At 35.7% G+C, this 24,652-nt stretch overlaps 2 protein-coding genes across 3 annotated transcripts; both read left to right on the top strand.

The window, feature by feature from the left end:
* Positions 1–3,352: 3,352 nt before the first annotated feature.
* LOC145678064 (uncharacterized) lies at positions 3,353–23,788 on the top strand. 2 transcript variants are annotated; one of them, XM_081748218.1, is made up of 3 exons: positions 3,353–3,788; positions 13,201–13,301; positions 23,463–23,788. In XM_081748218.1, exons 1-3 carry the CDS (start codon positions 3,728–3,730, stop codon positions 23,604–23,606), a joined length of 306 nt encoding a protein of 101 aa, XP_081604344.1. In that variant the 5' UTR covers positions 3,353–3,727; the 3' UTR covers positions 23,607–23,788. The 2 variants fall into 2 exon arrangements, with proteins under 2 accessions (XP_081604344.1, XP_081604345.1); XM_081748219.1 differs by lacking the exon at positions 13,201–13,301 and having other exon boundaries at positions 3,389–3,788; positions 23,463–23,787.
* On the top strand, positions 3,869–4,900 carry LOC145678063 (uncharacterized). The gene has a single exon (XM_081748216.1). The coding sequence runs from the start codon at positions 3,950–3,952 to the stop codon at positions 4,883–4,885; it is 936 nt and encodes a 311-aa protein (XP_081604342.1). The 5' UTR covers positions 3,869–3,949; the 3' UTR covers positions 4,886–4,900.
* Positions 23,789–24,652: the final 864 nt, after the last annotated feature.

The following is a 24,652-nucleotide window of genomic DNA, read 5'->3' as shown; positions in this document are numbered from 1 at the left end:
AGCATAAAATACATAGTTTTATTGTTGAAGTATTCAGTTCCGATGCTTTGTGCGTTCAATTGGGGGAATTTCCCGAGAACTTCTTTCGGGACGTTTTTTTTTTTTTTCCTCCTCCCTCGAAAATGCAGCTCCCTTTACTGTACATCAAAACTTCCACTAGTACGAAAGTTCGAATTCAACACTTGAAATACCTAGTAAGCGGTACGTAGTTTGGAGAAGTTTTACGCTTTTGTTGGTGTTGGTTCTACAGAATTCTTATTTGAAGAGTACCTACAAATAACTGCACTGAACTGTTGTTGTTGGAAAACTAAACTTTACTGAAGAATACTTGTGTTACCATCAAAGGTAAGAAATAATACTAATAGTTTTACTAATGCACTACATGTTTACTGGTAGTACCGGCATCTATGGCTTTAAACGCGTCAAACGTATGAGGGACAACGTCCCTCGGCGTCGCCGAGTTGGCGAGCACACTATTCACGGAAAGTATTTTCTAAAATATAAAATTGCATTTTTTTTCTTTCAAATAGGCTACAAGCATAATCCATACATTAATTTGTTACTTAATTATCTCAGTCTAAGGTAAGGTTTTTTTTATTCATTCAGTGCATTCAGAACTTTATAAAGGTCTTATAAAGGGTTGAATGTTGTGCACCTTAACGGGAAAGCATTCAATTCGCCCATGGAAAGTCCAAAATCTGATAAAAATCACTTTCAATGTGATCACCTTGGTTGTATCAATAATATATTAACAAAAAGCTCAAAAACCCAGATGGGTTTTAAGGTGGGTTTTTTCAGGTGGGTCCAACCCGAAAAAACCCGGTGGGTTTTTTCGGGCTGGGCCCGCTTGGGCAAACCCTGGAGGAAGATGTATAAAATGATCGAAAATGACCGATATTAGTGTCGAATCCCTAGTTTTTAGAGTCGGTGAAATGACCAGTAACATTTCCGATGCACTTTAAATCCAAATGCATCCCTGCAACTTGGAGGCGGATATATATATATGATCCAAAATGATCGATACTAGTGTTGAATTCATGGTTTTTGGGGTCATGAGATGAACAGTGACACTTCCGATGACATTTAAATCCAAATTCAGCACCGCAACTTGTGGTGGGAGAAGATGTGGGTATATAAAAATGGGCGAAAATTGTCGATATCAGTGTCGAATCCATACTTTTCTGGGTGGCTGAGATGAACAGTGACACTTCCGATGCCGTTTAAATACAAATTCAGCCCCCATTATTACTCCTAAAAGGAGAGGATGACATGTAATAGTAAGTGAAAATGACTGATACTAGTGTCAAACTCATAGTTTTGGGGTCCCTAAGTTCACTGGTGACAGTTTTGATGCTCCTTATACAGAAATGAAACTATTCTCCCCGTGTGAAGAACGGGTATTCTGCTAGTCTTTAAGAATAACGAACGGAAGTTTCACATGTTAAATTCTTTAATATATTTGTCGCTGCTCAAATTTACGCACTTATACGGTGTATGTGTGTATATGTAAAGAAAATCCTTTCTCTTTTTGAGTTCTTCGAAAAGTATACAAATAATAAAGAGGTATTTTTTATCAGAAAACTAAAAAGTAAAATTAAAAGATGTTGCTTTTTTGCTTTTAATATATAAAAATCATGCTCCCCTAGAAAAATATGCAGGCTACACCCCTAAATGACTATGTAGTAATTTCTGCAAAAATGGCACAGGGCCTAAAATTTAGGTCTAGTGCCTATATTTTTAGGACTTGTGCCGTTTAAGACTTATGAATGTCACCCACTGTATTGCATAATAAATGTTCTTTGCTCAATTTTAAATTTACTGCGTTCTTTATGTATACAGTTGGTATTTAATGTTCACTCGTGAAATGTCTAGTGAGCTTTTGTCCTAATTAAGTAAACTTCGATGGATTTTTATCCTACTCTTAATAAAATACGCTCCGCACAGTATATATTGCAATTCTGAATGTTTGCTTGGTTTCAGAAGTCTGGTAAAATATGCTTTTTAAACATTTTTTATTATTTATTTATGTTTGTTTTAGGAATTTGTCTTGGGATTCTCCTCCATTCGAAAGAAACAAATTTCTTAACTAACTATGTAATTAATTTTTAGAATGAAATAGGTTGTATTATGTAATTCGTGTATAAGTGCAGAACAGATAGTGATAATAATAATCTTAGTAGTACAAATATAGCTGTTACTGTTGGAATTAGATACGTTCGTAACATTATTGCCAACTAGTTGCTGCATCGTCCCAATTTCGTGTGGTGGTGGCGAATTTCAGAACTAAAGCAAGTGAACGAAAAACGCACAAGTCCTAAATGGCAGAAGTCCTAAAAGGCAGAAGTCCTAAAAATCATATCGCGGCAGAAGTCCTAAACGGCAGAAGTCCTAAAAATCATACCGAGGCAGAAGTCCTAAAGTGCAAAGTCCTAAAGTGCAGAAGTCCTAAAATTTAGGTCTAGTGCCCATATTTTTAGGACTTCTGCACTTTAGGACTTCTGGATGTCACCCCCTACATCTTTATTACAGTACACTTGTACGATAACGGTTCTTATAAATACAAGGAAGATTCACTGATATAAATTCTAAACATTAGTTCTTCGCCACATACATACCTATTGCTACATAAACGATAGCAATATTAGGGCAGGTTAACTTAGAGTACGCTACATTTTGCAAAATTTACAGGTACTCTGCGGCACTTAATTTAGGTATGTTCTAACGGAGTAATATTTCTGTACAGTATACAAGAACTATATTTTATTTTATGAGTGTAGCGTTACAAGTGTGAAATCATCGTAAGTTATATAGGAACTCGGATTACAAAAAAAAAAAAAAAAAAAAAACTTTTAAATGCAACATACAAGCACTAACATGCCCTACTCTACAATCCTTAACGATAAAGCTGTCCGACAGGAAGAAAAGTTGTTTTCATTACTCTCCCTTAAGCAAATGTCCATGGGGTATCACACACCTACACCGTACTGACGCATTCCCGCGCGCACGTTACAGCTTCGCCCTGCCCTGACTCTGTTCGATAGCATTCGTGTTTTCTAGTAGCCACCTACCATCTTTTTCTTACATTTTACTTTTTATGGCACATGTCCGGAAGACGCATTTATATGCAAATCGTGAAAGAATTCTAATTTTTAACAAATATTTCTAGTGGTTCTCTTTAATTTTATCTATGCTAAGATGGATTATAATTGTTTAACGATTCTTTCAAGTAGTGTACTTAACTTGCACGAATACAATATAATAATAAATAATATAATTAAAGCTTTACATTTATAAAATAAGATCACCTGAATTCCAAAACTAATTTCAACACTTCATCGTCCGCGGCCATACTTCTTCTTTTTCTATGTCGTCACAGTCTGTGGCCCACAGAATATAATGTTTTTAATTTCTATCATTATTGTGATTTATGCAAGTAGAACGAATGATCATAAATTAAATTTGCATTTCTCACTATGACGGTACGGAGTATTATTTTACATTTGAAAAAAGAAGGAAATTTCGTGGTTAAAAGCATAATTCAAAACCCATTATGGCGGTTAAAAAGGTTAAGCATATTGGTCAATGTTTTATTGGTTATGGAATCACAAATTTAATCAAAAAACATGAGCGTCTGTGATTTATTCTGTGCTTAGCTTCAATGCAAGCTTTGTAATTCGTGTGTAGTTCATACACATTGGAAGATTTTTATTTCAGTTGCTGCTTGAAAATGTCGAATTTGCAGTCTACGTTAGATTTAAGGGTTAGGAAGTTACTCAAGAAGAAAAAAGGTACGTAAAAAGTTGTTTTCAGAATATTCCAAAGTACATATCGGGCACGTAAATTTACTTTTTTGGGAAATAATCTGTGCTTATGTTAGGTGAATTAAGCTATGTAGTAATTGAGAAAAAGTGTGTAATTAAAAATAAGCATCTGGTCAACTCAGATATACATGGCATCAGGTAAAGGTGAACTGTTTCATGCTAAAGAAGCATTCAAGAATATTATGAAGAACCTTAGTGATGATGTGTCAGAGGAATTCCTGCTTTGGATTGAAGAAAAGTGGTTGGATTCAAGCAAGTTAGATCGTATTTTTAAAGGGGATTCTCTGCTCTGTGAAATTGCTGAAAAACTCAGGGAACAGTTACCGTTCGAGGCAGTATTACCTTCTGAAAACATTGTACCACCATCTGTAGGAGAGAATGCGGATTGTGCTACGGAGCATACAGTTCACGTTGATGCCTTCTTGTATGATGATGATATGGTCGACGAGCTTTGTGAGCAAGGCAGATTATCAAGAAATGTGTGTAACAATTGTGGTTCTACAAACACCAAACCCATAACATATATTTCGCATTCAGCATCGAAAGTAAGATTACGGTACATATTTAAGGCTCTTCTCCCTCCTCTTGAGGGCCAAATTATAGTTGACGTTGGATCTCGGTTAGGTGCTGTGTTATATGGAGCATATGTTTACAGCAAGGCCACGAAAATAATTGGTATTGAAATGAATAGTGATTTCTGTAATTTACAGAGACGTATTATAATGAATTACAACTTCCAAGACAGGATTCAAGTGATTGAAAGTAATGTTTTGAATTGCAAAGAGATTGTTAGTACTGGTGACGTAATTGTGTTGAATAATTCATTTGAATTTTTCCTACCCACTGAACAACAGGTTGAGATATGGGAATTCCTGAAACAACATGTTAAACACGGAGCATTCCTTGTAACAGTGCCGTCTTTGTTAAGTGTTGTTCAAAGTCTGAAACTGAGCGTGAACTTATCTGAGTGGGTTGAAGAAGTGCCCTTGTACAATACTCATGCACTAGGTATTTCAGACTGGCAGACGGAAATGGATGAAGTAAAGTTGTATCGAGTGTTATAATTTCGAAAATATGAAATTCCTGAAATAAATAACATAAATTTGTATCAGGTTCGAACATCCACTTGTTTGTTTCATATTGTAATTTCCAAATTTCCTTTTTTTTTATTTTATTTTATTTTATTTTATTTTTTTTTTTCATATTTAACGTAACACGTTTGAGGCATATGACAAATTTATAAAGTTTACATTAACATATGAGATTGATGTTCTGGTACAAAAAGTAGCATTGCCGTGCTATGTTTACAGTGCGAAAAACACACATCAACCCTTGTTAACTGGTCAGTCTGGCCAATGTTTAGTTGGTGGGGCTTCTGATTTGTTTGAATCGAAAAAATGTTACAATTTCGCTGATTTCTGTTAATATAAGTTTAAATATTTTCTATTAAGGTATTTATTCCGAAGTTAAACGGCCGCCTAGTTTTTGGCTAAAAGCGTAATATTTGGTTTCTTTCTGTACCGAAGTTTAATATTTAATTCACACAGTATTGCCGAACGAGCGTCAGCGGGTGAAGGCGGGTTGGAGCCCCGCAGGGCACGTTGTTTTCTGTCTTTATTACAGCTAAGTGATAAGGGAGATCTGTGTTTTAGAACCTTGCCACCATGCTGGGTATGTTACTTATCATTACATTGAACATTGTAACTTTCTCGCGTTTCTTTACAGTTATTTGCTTACCACATTTTGTACGATTTATTTTTAGATTTATTAAGCCATGACTTTTACTTATTTGGTCTAGGAATTAATTCGTGCGGTTGGTACGCACACATTGAAGCTGTAGTACAAACACAAAATACATAAATACCTTAAGAAAAATATTGTCCATCGCTAGCCACCACTTTCGCCCATCTGTCAGGCAATGTACGGATTCCATGGCGAAAGAAGTCCTCATCCTTGGAAGCGATCCAGTCAGAGACCCATGTTTCGATATCTTCTGAAGAAGTAAACCGCTGTCCAATCAAATCGTTGTTCATGCAATCGAACAAGTAGTAGACCGAAGGAGCAACGTCTGGTGAATACGGCGGGTGGGGTAAAACTTCCCATCCGACATTTTCTAAATAGGTTTTGACCGGTTTTGCGACATGTGGGCGAGCGTTATCATGTTGAATAATAAGTTTATCATGTCTGTTCTCCCATTCTGGTCGTGTTCTGGCCAGAGCTTGCTTCAAACGCATTAATTGTCGTCGATAACGTTCTCCATTCATAGTTTCACCCGGTTGCAGCAGCTCATAGTACACCACATCTTTCATATCCCACCATATGCACAGCATAACCTTTGCACAGTGAATATCTCGTTTTGGTTGTGATGGACCTGGTTCACCTGGTTTCACCCAGGCCTTTTTTCGTTTAGGGTTCTCGTAATGGATCCACTTCTCATCACCCGTAATAATTCGATGCAGAAACCCCTTTCTGCTCTGTCGTTGAAGCAGCAATTCGCAAATGGTTTTTCGTCTTTCAACGTCTCTGTCTTTCAATTCATGTGGAACCCAATGTGACATCTTTTGAATCATTCCCTTGGCTTTCAAGCGTTTGGAGACTGTTGTTTGATCAACGCCTAATGCTGCTGCAAGTTGTTCCTGCGTTTGACACGAATCCTGCTCGAGCAATGCTGTCAATTCTTCGTCTTGAAATTTTTTTGGCTGTCCAGCTCGCTCTTGATCTGCCAAGCCGAAATCACCACTTCTAAACCGTGCAAACCACTTCTGACACGTTCGCTCAGCTAGAGCAAGGTCACCATACACTTCCACCAAAATACGATGACTTTCAGTCGCACTTTTCTGCATGTTAAAGTAATGCAGCAGGACACCCCGCAAAAACACTTTATCAGGCACAAATTGCGCCATGTTCACTTAACTACAAACTGGTGTTGTTGACGCTTTAATCCACTGCCCTATACTACGAACGATACGCGATGACAGGGGTTTGCAACACATGTGTGGATACACGGAACTGTGGGACGCTCCGTTCGTTGCGCCATCTCTTGTCCACCCGCACGAATTAATTCCTAGACCAAATACTTTTAATAGATTTTCCTGATTATCTTACTGTTTCACAAACTGCCATAATGTTACCTCATTTCCAGGGTTGTGTGTCTGTATACCTGCAGTCATGTTTACAAAACAAATGCTCATTACATTCTCACAATCCTACCATTTAATCTTGCTCCAAGTAGTTCTCTCCGCTTGCCAAATAGTTCCATGTTTAGAAGTGCTTATATAAGAAAATAGACACAATTTTCGCACACCTTATACATTATCAAGCACAGCAACAAGCAAATTATTAATTCTTGCCGGTCAATTTTTAAAATTTTGCTAGAAATGCACGACGAACTTTGGAACTTAACCCTCAATTAACATTTGTCTTCATCTATACATTTGCCTGGCTTCATCTTAAACCAAAGTCTTTGCATCTTGTGAGCGTCATGTCAGATTGAAACTGGAGGGCTAGAGTGAGGTGCATCCATAGATTGGCGCATTGGCGACGATGGGTACACTTAAAAAAATTTCTATGTTTCATATTTTTAAGTATGATTGCGGTTCGTTCTCGTAATTGAAAGTAGTGTCATTTTCGTGTATGCCCAAGAATACCTATACCTGATTCTAATGTAAACTTCACTCTAATAGATTTATTAAAATTGTTGTAGTGTACTTTCTATCACACAAAGATCTAAAACAGGGCGTAGAAATTCCAGTTGTCATTGGCGACCAAACTCTCTGATCTGACTATTGGACTGGACCTGAATTGTGATTCCCTGATCCAAAAAGTGCAGAACAGCGGTACGAAAGTTTATTCGTATTACTTTCGAATTACATCTATAATTCTTGAAATCGTAGCATAGTACTATTACCGATACGTGAACAATTTTTGTTCCTGTTGTCGTCAGAGTAAGAGGAATGGTACGGAGAGTAGTTTTGGTCTTCGAGAAGAAATCGAAGCAGACATTCGTAAATGAAGATGAGATTTCGATGACACTTGTAATTTGAGACGGTATCGAGACATGGATTCAATATATTTTATTCTCTTTTCAATCATTTAAGTTACTCACAAAGCATATTGACAACGTATATCGAAACCTAATTTTGTAAAGCAAACGAACAAAGTTTCATCCCCCGAACATTATTTTTCTACGTAGTTCAGCAATTCTCCAGGGAAAGATATGTCTGAAAATTCATACTGTTCTAGTACAGTTGCTCATGTAGGTAATAGTACGGCCAGTCCAGAATAAAGTAATCCTGTTATACTAAAAATTCAACATAATATTTAAGTAGCAGAATACAAAAAATTTATGTCTCTAGTTTGTATGACAATAGTGGAAGGTCAGTGTTACCAAAGAAAAATAAGGTTGATATGAAAACGCTGGGTGGGATAGATATTTATTTGTTTCCTTACGAAACCGTATAGTGGCAAGCAGTTTTGTTAATGGTTGCTTCACCTTGAAGTTTTAGAAAATTGAGGCGAGCTATTGTGAAATTTACGCCCTTTAAAATGATCTGTCTGTCCGTGTCGCACCCGGAACCAAACTTTACTAAAAGTTTTGTTTAGTCGAAAACAAATAATTTAAGAGCAAATTACATGAGAATGAGTTTTAAGACGTTTCAAACCTACATCAGTGTCTTCTCTCTCTCTCTCTCTCTCTCTCTCTCTCTCTCTCTCTCTCTCTCTCTGACGATACTGTTAATTGTAAAATAAGGGTTCCGGGTGTGACATCTTGGTTCTATGCGCTTTCTTTCTTTTAATTCATAAGATTGGAAAATAATTTGAAGTCTGAACGACATAAACATTCGAAATAAACCCAACCGTGATTTTTGAGGGTATTCATTATAAGTGTTTCATATGGATTAGCTAGGGATGGATGAAGATTTCAGGTCTCGTTCGGAATTAAATTATTGATAAGTTTCAGAGCAATATGAATGTAATATAGGTTAGATGCTGGGTTCAATTCTGTACGGCAGGCTTACTGAAAGTAGCTTTTCTTAAAACTTGTACATCACAGCAACTTGGTTCTTCTTCGAAGCTTCCCACGGCAAAGGATCAGTTGACGGGACTGTTAAAAGATCAGTTTGGAATGCTGTTCGTTCAGAAAAGTGCAATGTTGGTCACGCAAATTCTAATGAGAGATGTTTGCTGCATTCTGGTTGCGAAAGAAGAAATTCAAGCCTGCAAGGCAATACTCAACGAACGCTGGAAGAATCTGCACCTAATCGAAAGTTTGAAGACGCTTCACGTGTTGACAAAACCTCCCTTACTGTAGGAAGAACTATTAGTTCCCCACCCAAAACCCTTGTTGTTTCCTCTCGTTCTTCCATCAGAGATGTTTCGACTTTGGACCTCGCAGATGTCTACTCAGATTCTAACTACGAGTCAGGCGATTAACTTGAATCTTGTTCCATTCCTTCAGGTGGAACATTTAGACGTACTACTTCGGTAGTTCGAAAATAAAAGCTTTGAATATTGAGATTTGAAACCTAAAAAATCTTCATTTTTGAATTAAAAATTTTTGATGAAGTTACTGATGTTCACCTTCAGTTTTTTGTTTGGATAGAGGTAGTTTCAGATCTGAGAACCATATATATGTTTTTGGTAGTTTCAGATCTGTGTGCTTTTTGTCTGTTCGTAAACAGTGCAATTTTTCTAAAATCAGATATTTTCAACCCAAGATATCTCAGAAGGGACACATATAAGAAATCCCACATTTGCACAAAATAGACGATAGTTGTGTAGTAACAGTGATTACAATTCCATCACTGAAACTTTTATTAGTTTCTGAGTTATTATATTTTTCATCACTGACACGTAATGTCATTAAGCACTATGATGCGTAGATTTAAACTTGTAGAAAAAGTCAAAATAACACAGTAGTAATGTTCATTAACAAAATTACGATTAATTTATGAATCAACTTTTATTTTATTTATTATTATTATTATTATTATTATTATTATTATTATTATTATTATTATTTAATTTTCCTACTACTGCTACGACATCAGTGATGTAAACAGTTGACTAATTTCTGTACAAAGGTTTTCACTAATACTGAAGCTATGACCTGTAGCAGTTTTGGATTCTGTTTGTGTTAGTTTCCATGTGACCTTACTGATTGGCACCTAAACTTTGTTATTCTTAAGAGATCGGAAAAGAGATTCTTGAGCCATGAGGATGGAAAAAGTGAAGAAAAAGATCGTTATTTTCCTGACTGATATCTTCAGTTCTTCCAATCCACCATTTCTCGTCATAACCGCAGGCTACTGTATCATTTATTCTCTCCCATGACAACATATTATGTCCTGGAAGTACTGAAGTACTGCAGTCAGTAAATTTTCCTGATCGTAAGTACTCATAACGTCTGATTTGGGTTTTAGTTAGAGGTACAAATCTATGATATGACCTGGTATTGACAGTTCGTTTACAAATAGCAAACCTCTTCTCCAATGTCTTGTTTGATTGCATTTCTTCTGATGAAACATAGATAAACTGTATGCCTGACATATTATCCACATAAAACCTGTACATGTGTTAAAATTTGATTGTCATATGGCCCCAGAGCAGAACAACAGGTGACGGTGCGACAATGTCGCAGAAAGAAAATGCGGGCTGCACAAAGATTGGCTTACCGCTAGACGAAAATTTCTGCCTCAGCAAGATTGTCTACACTGTAAATAAAAGTTGCAGAAAGATTTTCTTCTCCATAAATAGAACACGATTCACAACACTTCAACGTTTCATAGTTATGATAATGTACCGATAAAACTTGGAAAGCACGAAAGGAGAGAGTGAGCGATGAATACAGTCGCAAGTGCTACAGTGCATGCAGTCGAGTCGAGACCCAAGCGGACAGCTGTCCGGTGCCGGGATACTTGCTGAGCCATTGCGCGTTGCTTGGTAGCGCTGCCGTCGCGGTTAAACGTAATTGTGATACTTAGAAAATGGTTACCTCAGGACGGTTTGTGAAAGCTGGGGGTTTCTAGCAATATGATTAACCTCCCTATAGCCAGTGATTTTTCGTTTGAGAAGATTGACACAACTGACATGTTGGCTTAATCCAAATAAATGGACCACCAGCTCGTTACAAGGGAACAGGAAATTTTTGAAAATGGCTTTATGTCAGAAACATGGTGGTCAATATCAGCTATTTCGAGCCTAGTTCAGGAGACAAATTAATGTCCAAAGAGGTGCCATTCAAAGTTAAAGAAGGATTCAAGGAGACTTAAATTCATCTCGATGGTTTAAGATAAAAAAAAAAAAAAAAAAAAAAAAAAAAAGTTTAGAAAAATAGAATTGTAAACACTTTCTTGTTTTTACGCACTTGAGAATTTTACATTATAATTTTATTACGCCATTACTAAAATGCTTGCAGGAAGTTTTTTGAATTTTTCGTAAGTCGTCGCAGAAAGTTGAAAAGTGTTCTGCTTTGGGATCATATGGTTGCAAGCTTTCCTTGGTCACTGCTTTCTTTGTCATATCACGAATCCCGTCATACGCATTTTTGCCATGTGAGGATGCAAAGAAATTCCACTTGACCTCAAAATCAGACTTTTTTCATATTGGCTACTGGTACCATCACTAATATGTATGGTCCAGTATCGCATCAAGCGATTTCATTCTGTCATCAATTGATTCAAGATTAAAATATGTCCTTCAGTAGTCTGATGTTTTTAGTACTCTAATATAGCCTATATTTTACCTCCAGTGCTACTTTCTTAACTACTTTTACGAAGTACTTTTGAAAATATGTGTATTGTAGGCCAAGTTGTCGCTTATTATACGTAAGCTCTTGCAGTAAATCTTGTCATCTTTCCTGTAGTAAAACAAATATTTCTTGTGGACTGGACCAATGGAAATTCTTAATTTCATCTTGTATGATTAAAGTGAAGTTCTGTGCGAAATCACATAAGGTTAAACAAACATTTGCTAACTTTCCTTTAGGTCTTTCAAGTATTTCATCTGAGCTTTTGCAATGAAGTGATGATTTTCCAAAATTATCAGTTTCTCAACTAATTCCGCAACGAATTCATCAAGGGGCATAACTTTCGTGATCAGTTCTGCTCGATCAGTACCTACCCACTGCTTGAAAGTAACATCATCTGGAAGATAATCGCTGTCCCTGTTTAACAGTTCCAAAAGAAATTCCTTTTCTGGCTAGAACTCTCATTTATCAAGCATACAGAGTTGCATAGGAAAAGTTGTCAAGTGTCTCCACAGTTGGCATCAAATAATTTCCTTCTATCATAAAGTGGTTCAAGTTTAAAATATGTTCTCCAGTACTCTGATGTTTACAGTAGTAATCTAATCCTTACTTAAAATAAACCATTCTAATAAAACATTTTGTACCATTTCAGTTCTATTGACGAGTGTCTGTGTTAAACTGTTCTAAATAATTGATGCGTATTCTAATTTGTATCTCATCAACAGTTTATATGCAGTATACATGGATCTGGTTGACAAAAAGCAGGCCACTGATTAAACAGATAACCAATCGTTGTCTTCGCTTCGTTACACATATTCTGTACGTGTTCATTGAAACGTAAGGAACTGTCAAACATCATTCCAAGATCTGTTATAGTATCAACTTTTCTAGTATTTTGTGTATGTCATACTCTTGGTTTTTTAAACAATTCATATTCATTCCACTATCTTCACACCACATAATAATTCTATTTAGGTCTTCTTGTAACTTATTATTATCCTGAATATTATTTACTGTTCTCAAAAGCTTGATGTCATCATAAAGTAAATATTAGAATGGTGTAAAACTTGGTAAATCATTAATGAAAATGTAAAAAAGTAATGGTCCCAGTGGAGAACCTTGAGGAATTCCGTTGCTAATAGTGGATGAGTCTGAGAAATAGGTTCTAGTTTTCATTTTATATGTTCTACCAGTCAAATAACTTTCAAAAATTTTAGGTACGAAGGAAATAGTCTCATAGTTGATAGTCTCTTTAAAAGTAGTCTATGATCTACAGAGTCAAAAGCTTTGCTCATGTCAATGTGTATAACATTTATCTACAACCTTTGTTTCCATGCGTAGTAGATGTAATCTGTTATTTCATAATTACCTTTAACCTGGCAACAATCACAGTTACCAGTGGATTTACCTTTATAAAAAACATGCTGTGATTTGTGCAATAATAATAATAAATCGTAATGTTTTGGGTCTGTATTGTGTTTTAATTTTTTTACACGTGGAAACAAATAAATAACTTTTACACGTGGTTAATAAATAACTTTTTTCTTCAATATATTAATATTTTTAGAGTTTGAGTTGGATATTCTGTCTATGTATACTTGTAAAATGTTTTGTTTATATACCATTACCTAGCAACCAGAGTTTGTGTGATGTACGAAAAGAAAGATGGCTGTAGATCTGAACTGAACTGTAGATGTGAACTGGAGCAGTATATCTTCTTTACATATCCCCAGGTAACCCTTAAGACTTAATGTGGTTGCTATCTCTTCAGTGAACCTTTTCAAACTCAAGTTTTCACGTATATACGGTAATAACATAAGAACACTTGAGTGTGTGTATATGAATTTCTTATTTAACAAAGATCGTAACTGAAAATTTTATGAACTCTTGGTTGGAAAAAGTGGAATTGTTGGTTTATAATTTTACTTCAAAATTCCAGTTAAGTTAATTATTTTCTCTTTGTACAGTTCTGCCCACTGGTCACAAAAAGTGGGCCTACCTTCCAGAGACTAAGTCCGAAAAATAACCCTGAATCTTCACGATTTCCCTTTAGGTCTAGCTCTTTTTCCTTGCATTTTTGCCAGTCAGGAGAGGATATTACAGTATGCATAATAATTTCGTTGTAGATAAACAAAATAGTTACAATACAGAAAATCACAGTAATTTTAAGTCGCAAATGTAATATTTATATTTTTAATCTAGAATGGTTAAATAGGCAATGTAGGGAAAATATCGTAACAACAGACAAACTACAATGATTAACCATCTGCTTCACGCGATTTGCTAAGTGTTCACTGCCAATTCGAGTGTCCCCAAATCATATTTTTGTCCAGTTACCTTCCTTTGAGCCAAAACTAAGGAGTAAATTCATGAAAAATCCCCTGAATTCAGCAGGGTAAAAGCAAAAATATTTGAAACGAGTCTGCTGTTTTCTGGTATAACACTGATTCATCTGACTCGTTTTTTGCATAGGAAGTTGAGAGGGAACTATATTTCAGAAAACAAAGTAAAATCACATTTTCTTTCAATGTCAGTATTATAACCTAGCAAAAAATAAACCAAAACTTTAATGAACTTTGCTGCTTCTTTCTTTTTTTTTAAACTGAACTCTTAAAACGATATTCTTGTTAGGAAAACAGATTATTTTCTGTAAACTCCTTCAGCAAGTAACTCTGTAATTAGTATCCAAAATAAACATACAAACACGATGAGAAAAATCTTCAAAATTATGAATCTTGACGAAATATATAATGATTTCTTTGTTACTTCTATCTCTAGTACGTGAGGTCCCTGGACTTCGTGGTGGACAAACACCATGAGCGTGGGTGTTCTCTGAGTTTCTCGTTTCCTCCCACTTTCTTCATTCTACCTTATCTTCCGTCTCTTTTAGCCTCAGTTGCATGAACGTGGGACCTTAAACTAAACAAAAAATATTCTGTTTTTAAATTGGACTCAGAAAACTATTTTAAGCTAAATTTCATGGTAATTCTGCCTTTTGTCAGGAAGAGAAATTGGAATTTTCAAAATGTATGAATAATGCTGATGTTTCATTATGTTAAAATAACGCATACGCATTTTAAATTAATAGTGTCAAACGACTGAAAGAAAGTAGGATTCTTATAATAGCATTCCTTATTAGAAGTTCAGTAGCTTATATTTTTGTAGGTCACTTCGCGTTTAATGACGTGCATAATGATCCCACTTTTGCCGATGAAAACAGAAAAGAAATTTTGCACATTTGCTGCTTGTTCCTTTTCTGAGGTAGACCAATATTAAACTAAAATCTACAGTTGCATTAATGTTTAACTTGACAGCTACCTTTATTTATTTGATTGCCTCAGACTGATATCTCTACATCCTATTGTAATGTCTTCTGCATATGACGTTGCTGCACGTGCTCAACAACAACAAAGCAGACGACGTATATCAAGAAACAACATGTGATCCGAAATAGACGAACGTCATTACCATCCCGAGGTTTTACGAGCACTCCTGAGGAGGGTATGTAAGACGCCGCAGCACCTTAGAAGACATCAGTCTGCTCTGAGACTGGTCACCATACCCATCTTCTCTTAGCTGCGACTGGACCCTGGGAGATACATATTTTTTTCTGTTGGCTGTGATTCTGCCCTGAGAATCTTTTATCACTCTCTCGTTGCTGCGCCTGAGTCCTGGGACATCCCTAATAACCAAGTACCAAATCAAGTTACTATTGGTTTTCGGACGATCATTAGAACTGTAACTACATTGTATCATAGTAAGAGTTCTATAATAAAATCGGTTGTGGAAGAAAGTTCAAATTCTGTGTACATTATTGCCGTACTAAATCTGCATCAACAGTATTTTTACAATATTTTCTTTATATTGCACAACTTAATCCAGTACATAATCCTATATGAATCCAAAATATAATTTGCAACCTTGGGATCATCCGAATTTAACATTCTAATATTCTTTCATAAATTCTCTAAAATTCTTTTTCTGCCATGAAATTATATTAGACACAATAGTAGTGTTAAAAGTAACTATCATAACACGGATTTGCGCATATATAAAGTAAACTTTTAAAAATAGTTTTAACAAACGTGAAGTACACACTTCACTTCGGTCTTTCTGCATGAACTAGCAAGAAGAGTAAAACGCTCAGTAAAAGTGATAAAATAGTCGATTGGTAAGCTGCACTGAAAATACAAAAATCATAAAATCCAAGATCGGTGGTTCAAACTCTTCCAGCGACCGAGAAAATGCATGGTAAAGGAATGGTATTAACGGTTGATGGTATGTCAGAAAAAGAAACATTTCATAATGACGTAATCTACATCAAGAAACATCTGCTTCATGCTAAAAGAATCGTCTACTGCAGGAACCAATAAATTTAACTGCTTTCAAAGTTTCATTGCTCTACGTTGTAACAAACGAAATGATAACAAGCTGCTGTAGAGTTGTTAACGAATGAAGAAAATATGCTAAATTACAATGTGTCTGTAAAAGATGGAAAAACTTTTTTTCTTTTCTATGGCTACTTTCTGTTGTTAAACTTTTTAGCTATATTTGCTTGAGGAAGTTATTTTTTAATATTTTATTTATCTGAAAATGTATAAGGGTGTATCCAAAAGTTCCAGAACTGAATCTGTAAAATAAAAGTTTCTTACCTTTGAAGTTAAATTTCTCCGTCACCTTCAAAGTACTCCCCTTTGGCATTAATACAGCAGTCGCAGCGTTTCTGCCGTGCTTGGAAGCATTTTTGGAAGTCCTTTTTTGGAATAGTGTCAAGTATCCGCTGCGATTCTTCTTGAATTTCTGGAATGGTGTCGAATCTTTGCCCCTTCATCCAAAGCTTTAGCTTGAGGAAAAGAAAAAAGTCACAGGGAGCCAAGTCAGGTGAGTATGGAGGATGGGGAACCACTGACATATTGTTCTTCGTGGTGGAGGTTACCGTTATGCCATTTATGTGGCCTTTTGCCATTTTCACGCAATCTTCTTTGGACGTCACAGTAGAAGTATGCATTGACCGTGCTTCCATGTCGGACAAATTCCCAGTGTATAGTCCCCCTCTTGGCCAAAGAAACAAATGAGCATGGTCTTCAATTTGCTTCTTTCCATGCGTGCTTTTTTTGAGTCTTGGAGACCCAGGACTCTTCCATTGAGAAACTGCAGTTTAGTTTCTGGGTCGTAAGCATAAACGGTGACCTCATCGCCTTAATAACGTTTTACCCAATGCCAAACAGAATTTGATACACACCCTTTGTTCTTCAACTTCCTCCATACCGCCCAGATAAGAAAAATCGCAGACGGCTAATACAACACACACACGAAAATACGTGCAACATTCAAACGCTTCCAATTTAAACCACGCTACTTGGCACACTGGCTCACAAGACAGCACCGCAACACATCCTAGCGGCAAACTCGTGAACTGCAAGCGATTTGCATGTTATGAGCACTGTCCTGGAACTTTTGGATACACCCTTGTATTATATGAAACTTACAAGTAGAAAATGTATTTAAATAAAATCACATTGTTTTGTAAAAAAAATAATATTGGAAAAAATAAGCATTTAAATAATTGAAATATATTGTAGTTCAACATTTTCAATTATTCCATCCATATATATATATAGATGTGCATTATGTATATAGTCTTATAAACGAAAGGATAAATAATAAAACATTTGTGTCCCTAAAGCTTTATGAGGAAACTAGCTAAAATGCAAGAATAGGTTTTTGGAAAATATGTGAACACCTTTCTTCATGCAATGTGCATGTGGAGAATTTTGCATCATGGACTTCTCTCCCGCCAACCTGCACCGGATTCAACCCTCAGTCGCGGTTCAGAACCCACGTTAATAGTAGGTCCTACCCTTCATAGCCTCAGTGTTTCATAAGTATGAAAAAATCGTGTCATATCAGGCGAATGTCGGGATTGTACATTTAATTCTTTTAATGTGTGGCTTTTTAAAAGAAATTGTAAACTTTCAGTTGTGTAGCTACTGGTTTAGTGCTATTCAGCTATGAGAAGCTTGTTTCCAAAACCTGCTATTTCCATTCATTGTGATCTTACAGGAAACCGTAAATTCTTTTCTGAGAACACAGAGTGCCTGTAATATACTTTGATTTCTTTAATCTACGTAACATTATTTGTTAGTAATGCTATTTTGAACTATATATCTACTCATTTATATATTTATTTTTATGTTCAAAATTTCGGCATAGCATATTTTCGAAATAAAATTGGCTCTTAGCATTCTTCTTGGAAATAAATATAATAATTTTTAGAATTTTTGGGAAATTATTATATTTAAAAGCCCTACTATTTTGAAAGGAAGATAAGACTATCGTAATACATTAATGTGTTGTTAATAACAGTAAACTATAGTTAATACAGAAATAGAATATTTTTCATATTAGGGTATAATCCTTTTTATGTAGCAAATTCGAAATGATTTTTCATTTCAAAACGTAAATTTTAAGCCTCTATTGGGTTATACTGTATTTTTTTTTAAAAAAAGTTACACTGTGATATAGGACAAAGTTCAAAAAAGATCTTCACGTACAATATTGGTGGTTTCCTTATCTGCTGACTCAGTTACTGCCTCAAAACACTGTTTGTAGGATTCTATTCCTTGTCACTCCAACCCGATAGCTGCCAACAGTTATTTGACATCATTGGCTTTTTCTGTTGGAACGTGACTGATTTCCTTGTGTTCTCTCAGTCGTAGAGGAGCATTAGTAAACTGGGTGTTCCTCCTCAAGATCGTGTAGTAGGTAGGACTTACCGAGTGTACTGATTTGAAGATGATTTCACCTGGGCAATCTAATTCCACTCCAATCACCTTTGCTTCTGTGATTTTAAACCTCTTTTCAGATTTGAGAAATTTGTTCAATGATGAGTTCCAATTTTGTACCATCACGCTTCGCCCAATAATGTGCAATGTATCAATAGAATGCACAATAACATCATAGCCTGTGGGCAGGATCATAGTGTTCTTTTTCGGATTTTTTTTTTCTAAGATTCCAAATGCCGGCATATAGGTGTGTCCCCTAACTGGGAAGAACCACTCATACTCAATGCTCTTTTTAGGCAAAATTTATGCAACACGAAACCGATTTTCAAATTGGGTGCCTAGCTTGAATACGCTAAGTATGTATGACAACACAACAGACAAACTCATATCGATCTTTGACGGATCTCACAATGTCAACAGCAGAAACAAATGAACGCATAATAAATAAATTGTGGAAAAGTTGTTGTTAGTCTGTGTTACCAATCTGTAAACAAAGATGTTTTAAGTAGGAATAAAATTAGTTAAAATTATTCACCACAAGTAAAACGCTATTCCTCTCAAATACGAATTTAGCATGTTTTGGAAATAGTCAATAGAGTTCTCGGAAAAAAAAAATATATATATATATATATATATATATATATATATTCCTTTTAGCCTGTTTTGAAAATAAACTGGTATTAGTAAGTTTTGGAAATAAACACGGATTTTACAAGCTATTTTCATTGGTAAAAATGTTTTGGGAGCAAAAATTTGTTGAAAAGTAAATCTAGAGCCAATGAAGAACAAATTGGCGTGCCTAACTCATTTTCGAAAAAAAAAAAAAAAAAAAAGTCATTTTGCAGTTTTTGTAAACAAGCTTCCCATGTGAGCAACACTGTTCGTGCATTTTCTGCAAAATAAAGCAAATTTTCAAGTGGTTCTTACTTGCTTGATAGCCTATACGTGGAAAAGAAAGTTGGGGATAACTCCAGCAATTCCCCCAGGGCCGCGGTGGCTCAGTGGTAGAGCGTTCACCTCTGGTGCTTGGGATTCCGGGTTCGATCCCAGCCCTCGCCAAGTGAACTTTGTGGTGGACAAACACCGTGTGCGTGGGTTTTCTCGGGGTTCTCCCGTTTCCTCCCACTTTCTTCATTCCACCATTTCATTCATTTCTCATAATCACCGTCTCCTTTAGCCTAACCGGCATAACCGTGGGACGTAAAACTCAAAGATTTCATTTTTTTCATTTTTTCCAGCAACTCCCCCCCCCCCCAAAAAAAAAAAGAAAACGGAAATTTTTCGCCCTGTACAACAGCCATAACTAAGACCACGAATATATACAGTACATTCAGTAAGTTCCGGGACTACATGGAAATAATACTTGATGATATCAAAAAAAAAAAAAACATTACCACGGTAGTTTTGTACATACATCCCTTCCCACACCACACACTCGTAGGACCGGTCGTTCAAGCTCTGAAACGCCCTAGGAAATTCGTCCACTAGAACACTATTCAGCACCGCTGTCGCATTCACTTGAATCGTTTCAGCATCCCCAAAACGCTCTCCCTTGAGAATAAATTTGAGTTTATTAAAGAGTATGAAGTCGCTGAGACCAGATCAGGTAAATATAAGGGATATTTAAGGACTATGACCTTTTTTTCGCCTAAAACGGGAAAGCGCCATCTTACACCAGTTTTCTTGTGCGCCAGTGTTTGGCCAAAGAAGAACCACATCTTTAAACACTTATATTCGCCTAACTTGGCCCCAGCAGACTTGGTACTCTTCCCTAAGATCAATTCTGCCCTTAAGGTAATGTGACGGCGATGCTGAACATTATTCCAGGGTACGAATTCCGTAGGACATCGATCTCGCGAGTGTGGCGTGGGAAGGAGTGTATGTAGAAAACTAACTTTTTTTTTTTTTTTGCATCGTTAAGTATATTATTTCAAGGCTGTCCCGGAACTTATTGTAGGCACTGTGTAATATATCTTGACAATGAGGTATAGGAAATGTCTGTATCAAAATTTATTGCGATATCTTCAATAGATAACAGGGGAAAATATTTTCTCTATCTTGTCTGACAGTACAAAATTCGTAAGACATATAACAATAAATACTTAAAACAGACTGTCATATCTAAGAGACTTGTTTAGCGCTATTCACACGAGCATTCAGAATAACCCACACAGTTATCTTTCGCTTACGTAGATAATACAAACCAATACCAGCTTCTCAGAAACACACTATCTGTCACTGGAAAGCATCGTTTGAAGCAGAACCAAGAACGAAACAAAAACTTTATGATACAGGGAGGAAAGGTGAAACTATAAGGTTCATTTTTCAATATTTGTACATGAATTGTACAGCTCAAATACTGCTAACAAAGTGAAAAACTTTTTTCCCTTTATGTTGGCAAGCAAAGGAACAAAATAGTGCCATTTCCTTACAAAATACGTGACTGTGTTTCAAAATTAAATTTTAAGTGACGTCATGCATTTCATTTTGTTGACTGATATCCCCAAGAAATGAGAGGAAATAAATCTTCACTTTCAAGGAAGCACATATTTTCAAGAACATTTTAATTGATTATATATGTGCGTGTATCGTTGTATGATACATACTCGTTAAAAAGGCTAAATATAGGCCCTTCTTCCGCTTTCTTGCCTATTATTACAGCTGTTTTAATTTCAGTGTAAATCAGCTCGCGAGCTATATGTAGAATTATACAGAATTAAAAAAAAAAAAAAAAAAGGTTAGTCAAAAGTGTGCCCAGTTTTTTCTTACTCTGTCTACTCCTATAAAACTAAGAACTGGTAACACTGATGCTGTTTCTGGCGTTAACTGTGAATCCTGACAATCGAGACACGCTGGTTTTCCACTTCAAGATATCTTATGCCTATCTAAAAATATTTTTAAAAGATACGAAATGTACCTAGGTAGTTCAATAATTCTTCTATTCCTGCATTAATCCTTGTAGATCCTTGTTTCTCGTAATTTCCCGATGAAGAGAACAGCAGATTCGCGAAATATAAGTGGTATTTCTCCATGAGTGACCGGTAAGAGAGCGAAGAAGCAAGTAAGATTGCTAGTGAGAGGGCCCTAACGATTTTACCTGTTGATTTATGAAAATGGATGAATTTACTGCTTTTATGCATGAGAAATCGATTTAACTAAGTTCCAATTTGGAAAAAATTATTTCGAGAAACCCAGCAATTGTCTTGAAATAGAATGAATGTATAATTTTCGCGAAGATAGAAGGGCGGGGACGGAGAAACGGTTTAGGTAAATTTAAAACTCTTGTCACAGATTTTCTGAAGATAATATGCGTTTTATATATTTTCCATTTATCTTTTATTACGGGTGAAGATCATTCACTTTCGCTAGTTAAGGTATTGTTTGTTTGTTTGTTGACACGTTTAGACCTACAATTTAAGATTAAATTCGAATTACCGTCGTGCAATGCTTTCCCCGGAAATCGAACCAGAGATCACGGTCATTAAATGTGCCCATACTAATAATCTAACAAAATGAGGGCACTTTATCGTAACTTGTCAACTGGTGTATTCAGGAAAATATTTAGCAGAGTTTGTACAGCTACGATAAAAACACGCAATTTTAGCTGAAATCATTACTATACTCTTAACAGATCGAAATCTTAATAACTATTTAAAATTAATGTACGAATTTTACTAAGTTTTTTTCATGTACGACAAGATTTTCCTGAACATACATGCCAGTTGACGAGTTACTCCTACACTCGGAACGTTGTATTAAGGGGAATCAGGTATGGATAGAGCTAACATGGATTCAGAGTTCCAATTTAACATAGTCCATAAATACTTTTATTATATATCTTCAAGTCTATGAAGTTCTTTGGAAAAAATGACACAGTTTGCAATATAAATGCGGCTGTATCAATGGAAGGTTCTTGTTCATATTAAGATTGTAACGTAATATATTAATAATTGTAAACCCCAGAAAGGAAATCGGTTATTAATATAGGTTACAACTTTAGTATACCCAAAAGCTTCATCGGTATAGATGCATCTGTTGTTTATATTGAACTATTGTGCTTTTTTAAAAAACTTCATAGACTCGCAGATACGAGGGGAAGTCAAAAATTATCAACTATTTCGCCAAAAGTCTCTTTATATTGTACCTACGGTCTTCTGCCTTGATATAAGGTTATACTGTTGTGGTAATGCAAATTTATTATTATTATTATTATTATTATTATTATTATTATTATTATTATTATTATTATTATTGCAAAGAGAAAATGGTCGCTCTTCTTTCAGTGTCATTGGGAAAATCACTGTACCTTGTACTTTTAACTCTGAGCTCCCTTCGCAAGTAGTCTTCCAGTATAGGCCATTTAAATTCCAAACATGTTTAACATTATCTTTCCCGCGGAAATTTGATTCTTGAATTTCTTTTTTATTACTGTTATGGGTATTCCCACTCCATACTTTTTCTCTTACTGGCTCATGAGAGATCAACGGTTCATCTTCTGTGACGATTCTACTCTTGATTGTTGTAGCGGTCAAGTATGTGGTGGGAGTTGACGAACATCCTGCTCGTTCTTTGTGTGTCACGCTTGTTCGGCCACTTCCAAACTTTTATAATCAGTTGTACACACTTCTACGATGTAGAACAGTGTCCTCAAATTGAGTTGAATGTATCCAAATGAATTTCAATCTTTGACAAGCCTTTTTAGGCTAGAGAAATCGGGTCTTCTGTTCTTCCTTGACCCACAATGCCAACTGTGCGCTATGTTCATTCTGCAGTAGAAGAAGAAAAAATGAAACAGTTAAGATCAAATACCGTAGTATTACCAGAACAGTATAACCTTATCACATGTAAGGGCAGAGGACAGTGCGCGCAATATAAAGAGAATTATACCGAAATTGCTGATAAATTTTGCCTTTTCCTCGCATATAATGAAACGTATTTATGGCTCAAGGTAAATCGAAGCTCTAAATCTTGAACTACTCTTGTTCCCAGTTAATACTTACGATAAGTGTGTGTTACAACTAAATTTAGTATAAGTATTTTCAAGCTGAATCATAGTGTAATATGGATTTCTATTATTTATTTATTTTTATAATAATTTTTCCCCCACAGTTCCTCATGACTTGTATCCCACCAATGTATTTCAACAAGACAGAAGCCGTGGATGTATTTATGTCGTATAATCCACTGATATTTTACAATGGAGGTGGAAGATACACCTTCTGCTGCAGAAATAGATGTTACTATAAAGACTGAGCCAGAAGATGACGGCGATGAGTATGGTGGTACCCAGTTTATAGACACAACTATAAAACTAGAGGTAGAAGAAGACCATCCCATACCAGCTTTGACATGGTTAAAAACAGAAATTGCCAAGTGCGAGGAGACGCCAGACGAAACTCAAACACGAGACAACAGGTAAAGAAATTGATTGTAAGATCTTTGCATATTTAAAATTAAAATCTTAACTTGTAGCAGCTTTTCAGGACATCTCAAAAAACGCATCAATATGTTTCGAGTATCCAATTTTCGCCCATCCTCATGACAAATGCAAAAAAGAACACACACACACACACATATATATATATATATATATATATATATATATATAAGCGCGGATCCAAGGGGGGTATAGTCCCCCTTGACGCTCAGGTATACACTGGATAAAATGGGCTTCAATCCTGCTTTACTCTGGATAAAACTGAAAACTATGGTTTAGCCCCTCCCTTGATCATATCCTGGATCCATATATATATAAGATAATGTTCATGGACAAATTATTATTATTAGTCGTAACACAGTACTAAGTAGTAGTAGTAGTCGTAACAAAACAAGGTAATGCACATTAAAACATTGTAACTTTCTCGAGTATCGTGTTTGAGATGATATAAGTATCAACGTGAATGTCAGTGTTTAATTTAGCTACATGGATTCTATTAGTCCGAGCGAGAAGCTGATGAACCATGATTTATTTATATATATATATATATATATATATATATATGTTTTTCAGCTGATCTTATATGATTTTGGGGCACTGATTTCGAATCCGATGAGTGCCACTCAGTAAACCTTGGTGAAACTTCGCAAATGGGGGGTGAAAGGGGGTGGTGTTCTCTTACTTTCCATGTCTTAAATTACTGGATTATCTCAGCATAGTTTCAATTTTCTCATATCCTATTGCCAGTAGAATGCTAATTCATGTATATGTTATAAATAAACACACTAGTAACCAATTAACGGAATTTGATAATTTTCTCACAAATGTCAGAGCTGCCAACTGTCAATAAAATGTACAAAAA

The sequence above is a fragment of the Thermobia domestica genome, unplaced genomic scaffold, assembly GCF_964235325.1.
Source record: "Thermobia domestica unplaced genomic scaffold, izTheDome1.hap1.1 HAP1_SCAFFOLD_1786, whole genome shotgun sequence".
Taxonomy (NCBI): Eukaryota; Metazoa; Arthropoda; class Insecta; order Zygentoma; family Lepismatidae; genus Thermobia; species Thermobia domestica.
This window is presented reverse-complemented; position numbering and strand designations above follow the sequence as displayed.

Excerpts from the sequence above, each read along its gene's own strand:
- LOC145678064 (XM_081748218.1), top strand. The coding sequence starts at position 3,728 with ATGTCGAATTTGCAGTCTACGTTAGATTTAAGGGTTAGGAAGTTACTC. Across the intron at positions 3,789-13,200 it reads GTTACTCAAGAAGAAAAAAG|CAACCAGAGTTTGTGTGATG; the intron begins GTACGTAAAAAG and ends ACCATTACCTAG. Across the intron at positions 13,302-23,462 it reads TCTTCTTTACATATCCCCAG|TTCCTCATGACTTGTATCCC; the intron begins GTAACCCTTAAG and ends TTTCCCCCACAG.
- LOC145678063 (XM_081748216.1), top strand. The coding sequence starts at position 3,950 with ATGGCATCAGGTAAAGGTGAACTGTTTCATGCTAAAGAAGCATTCAAG.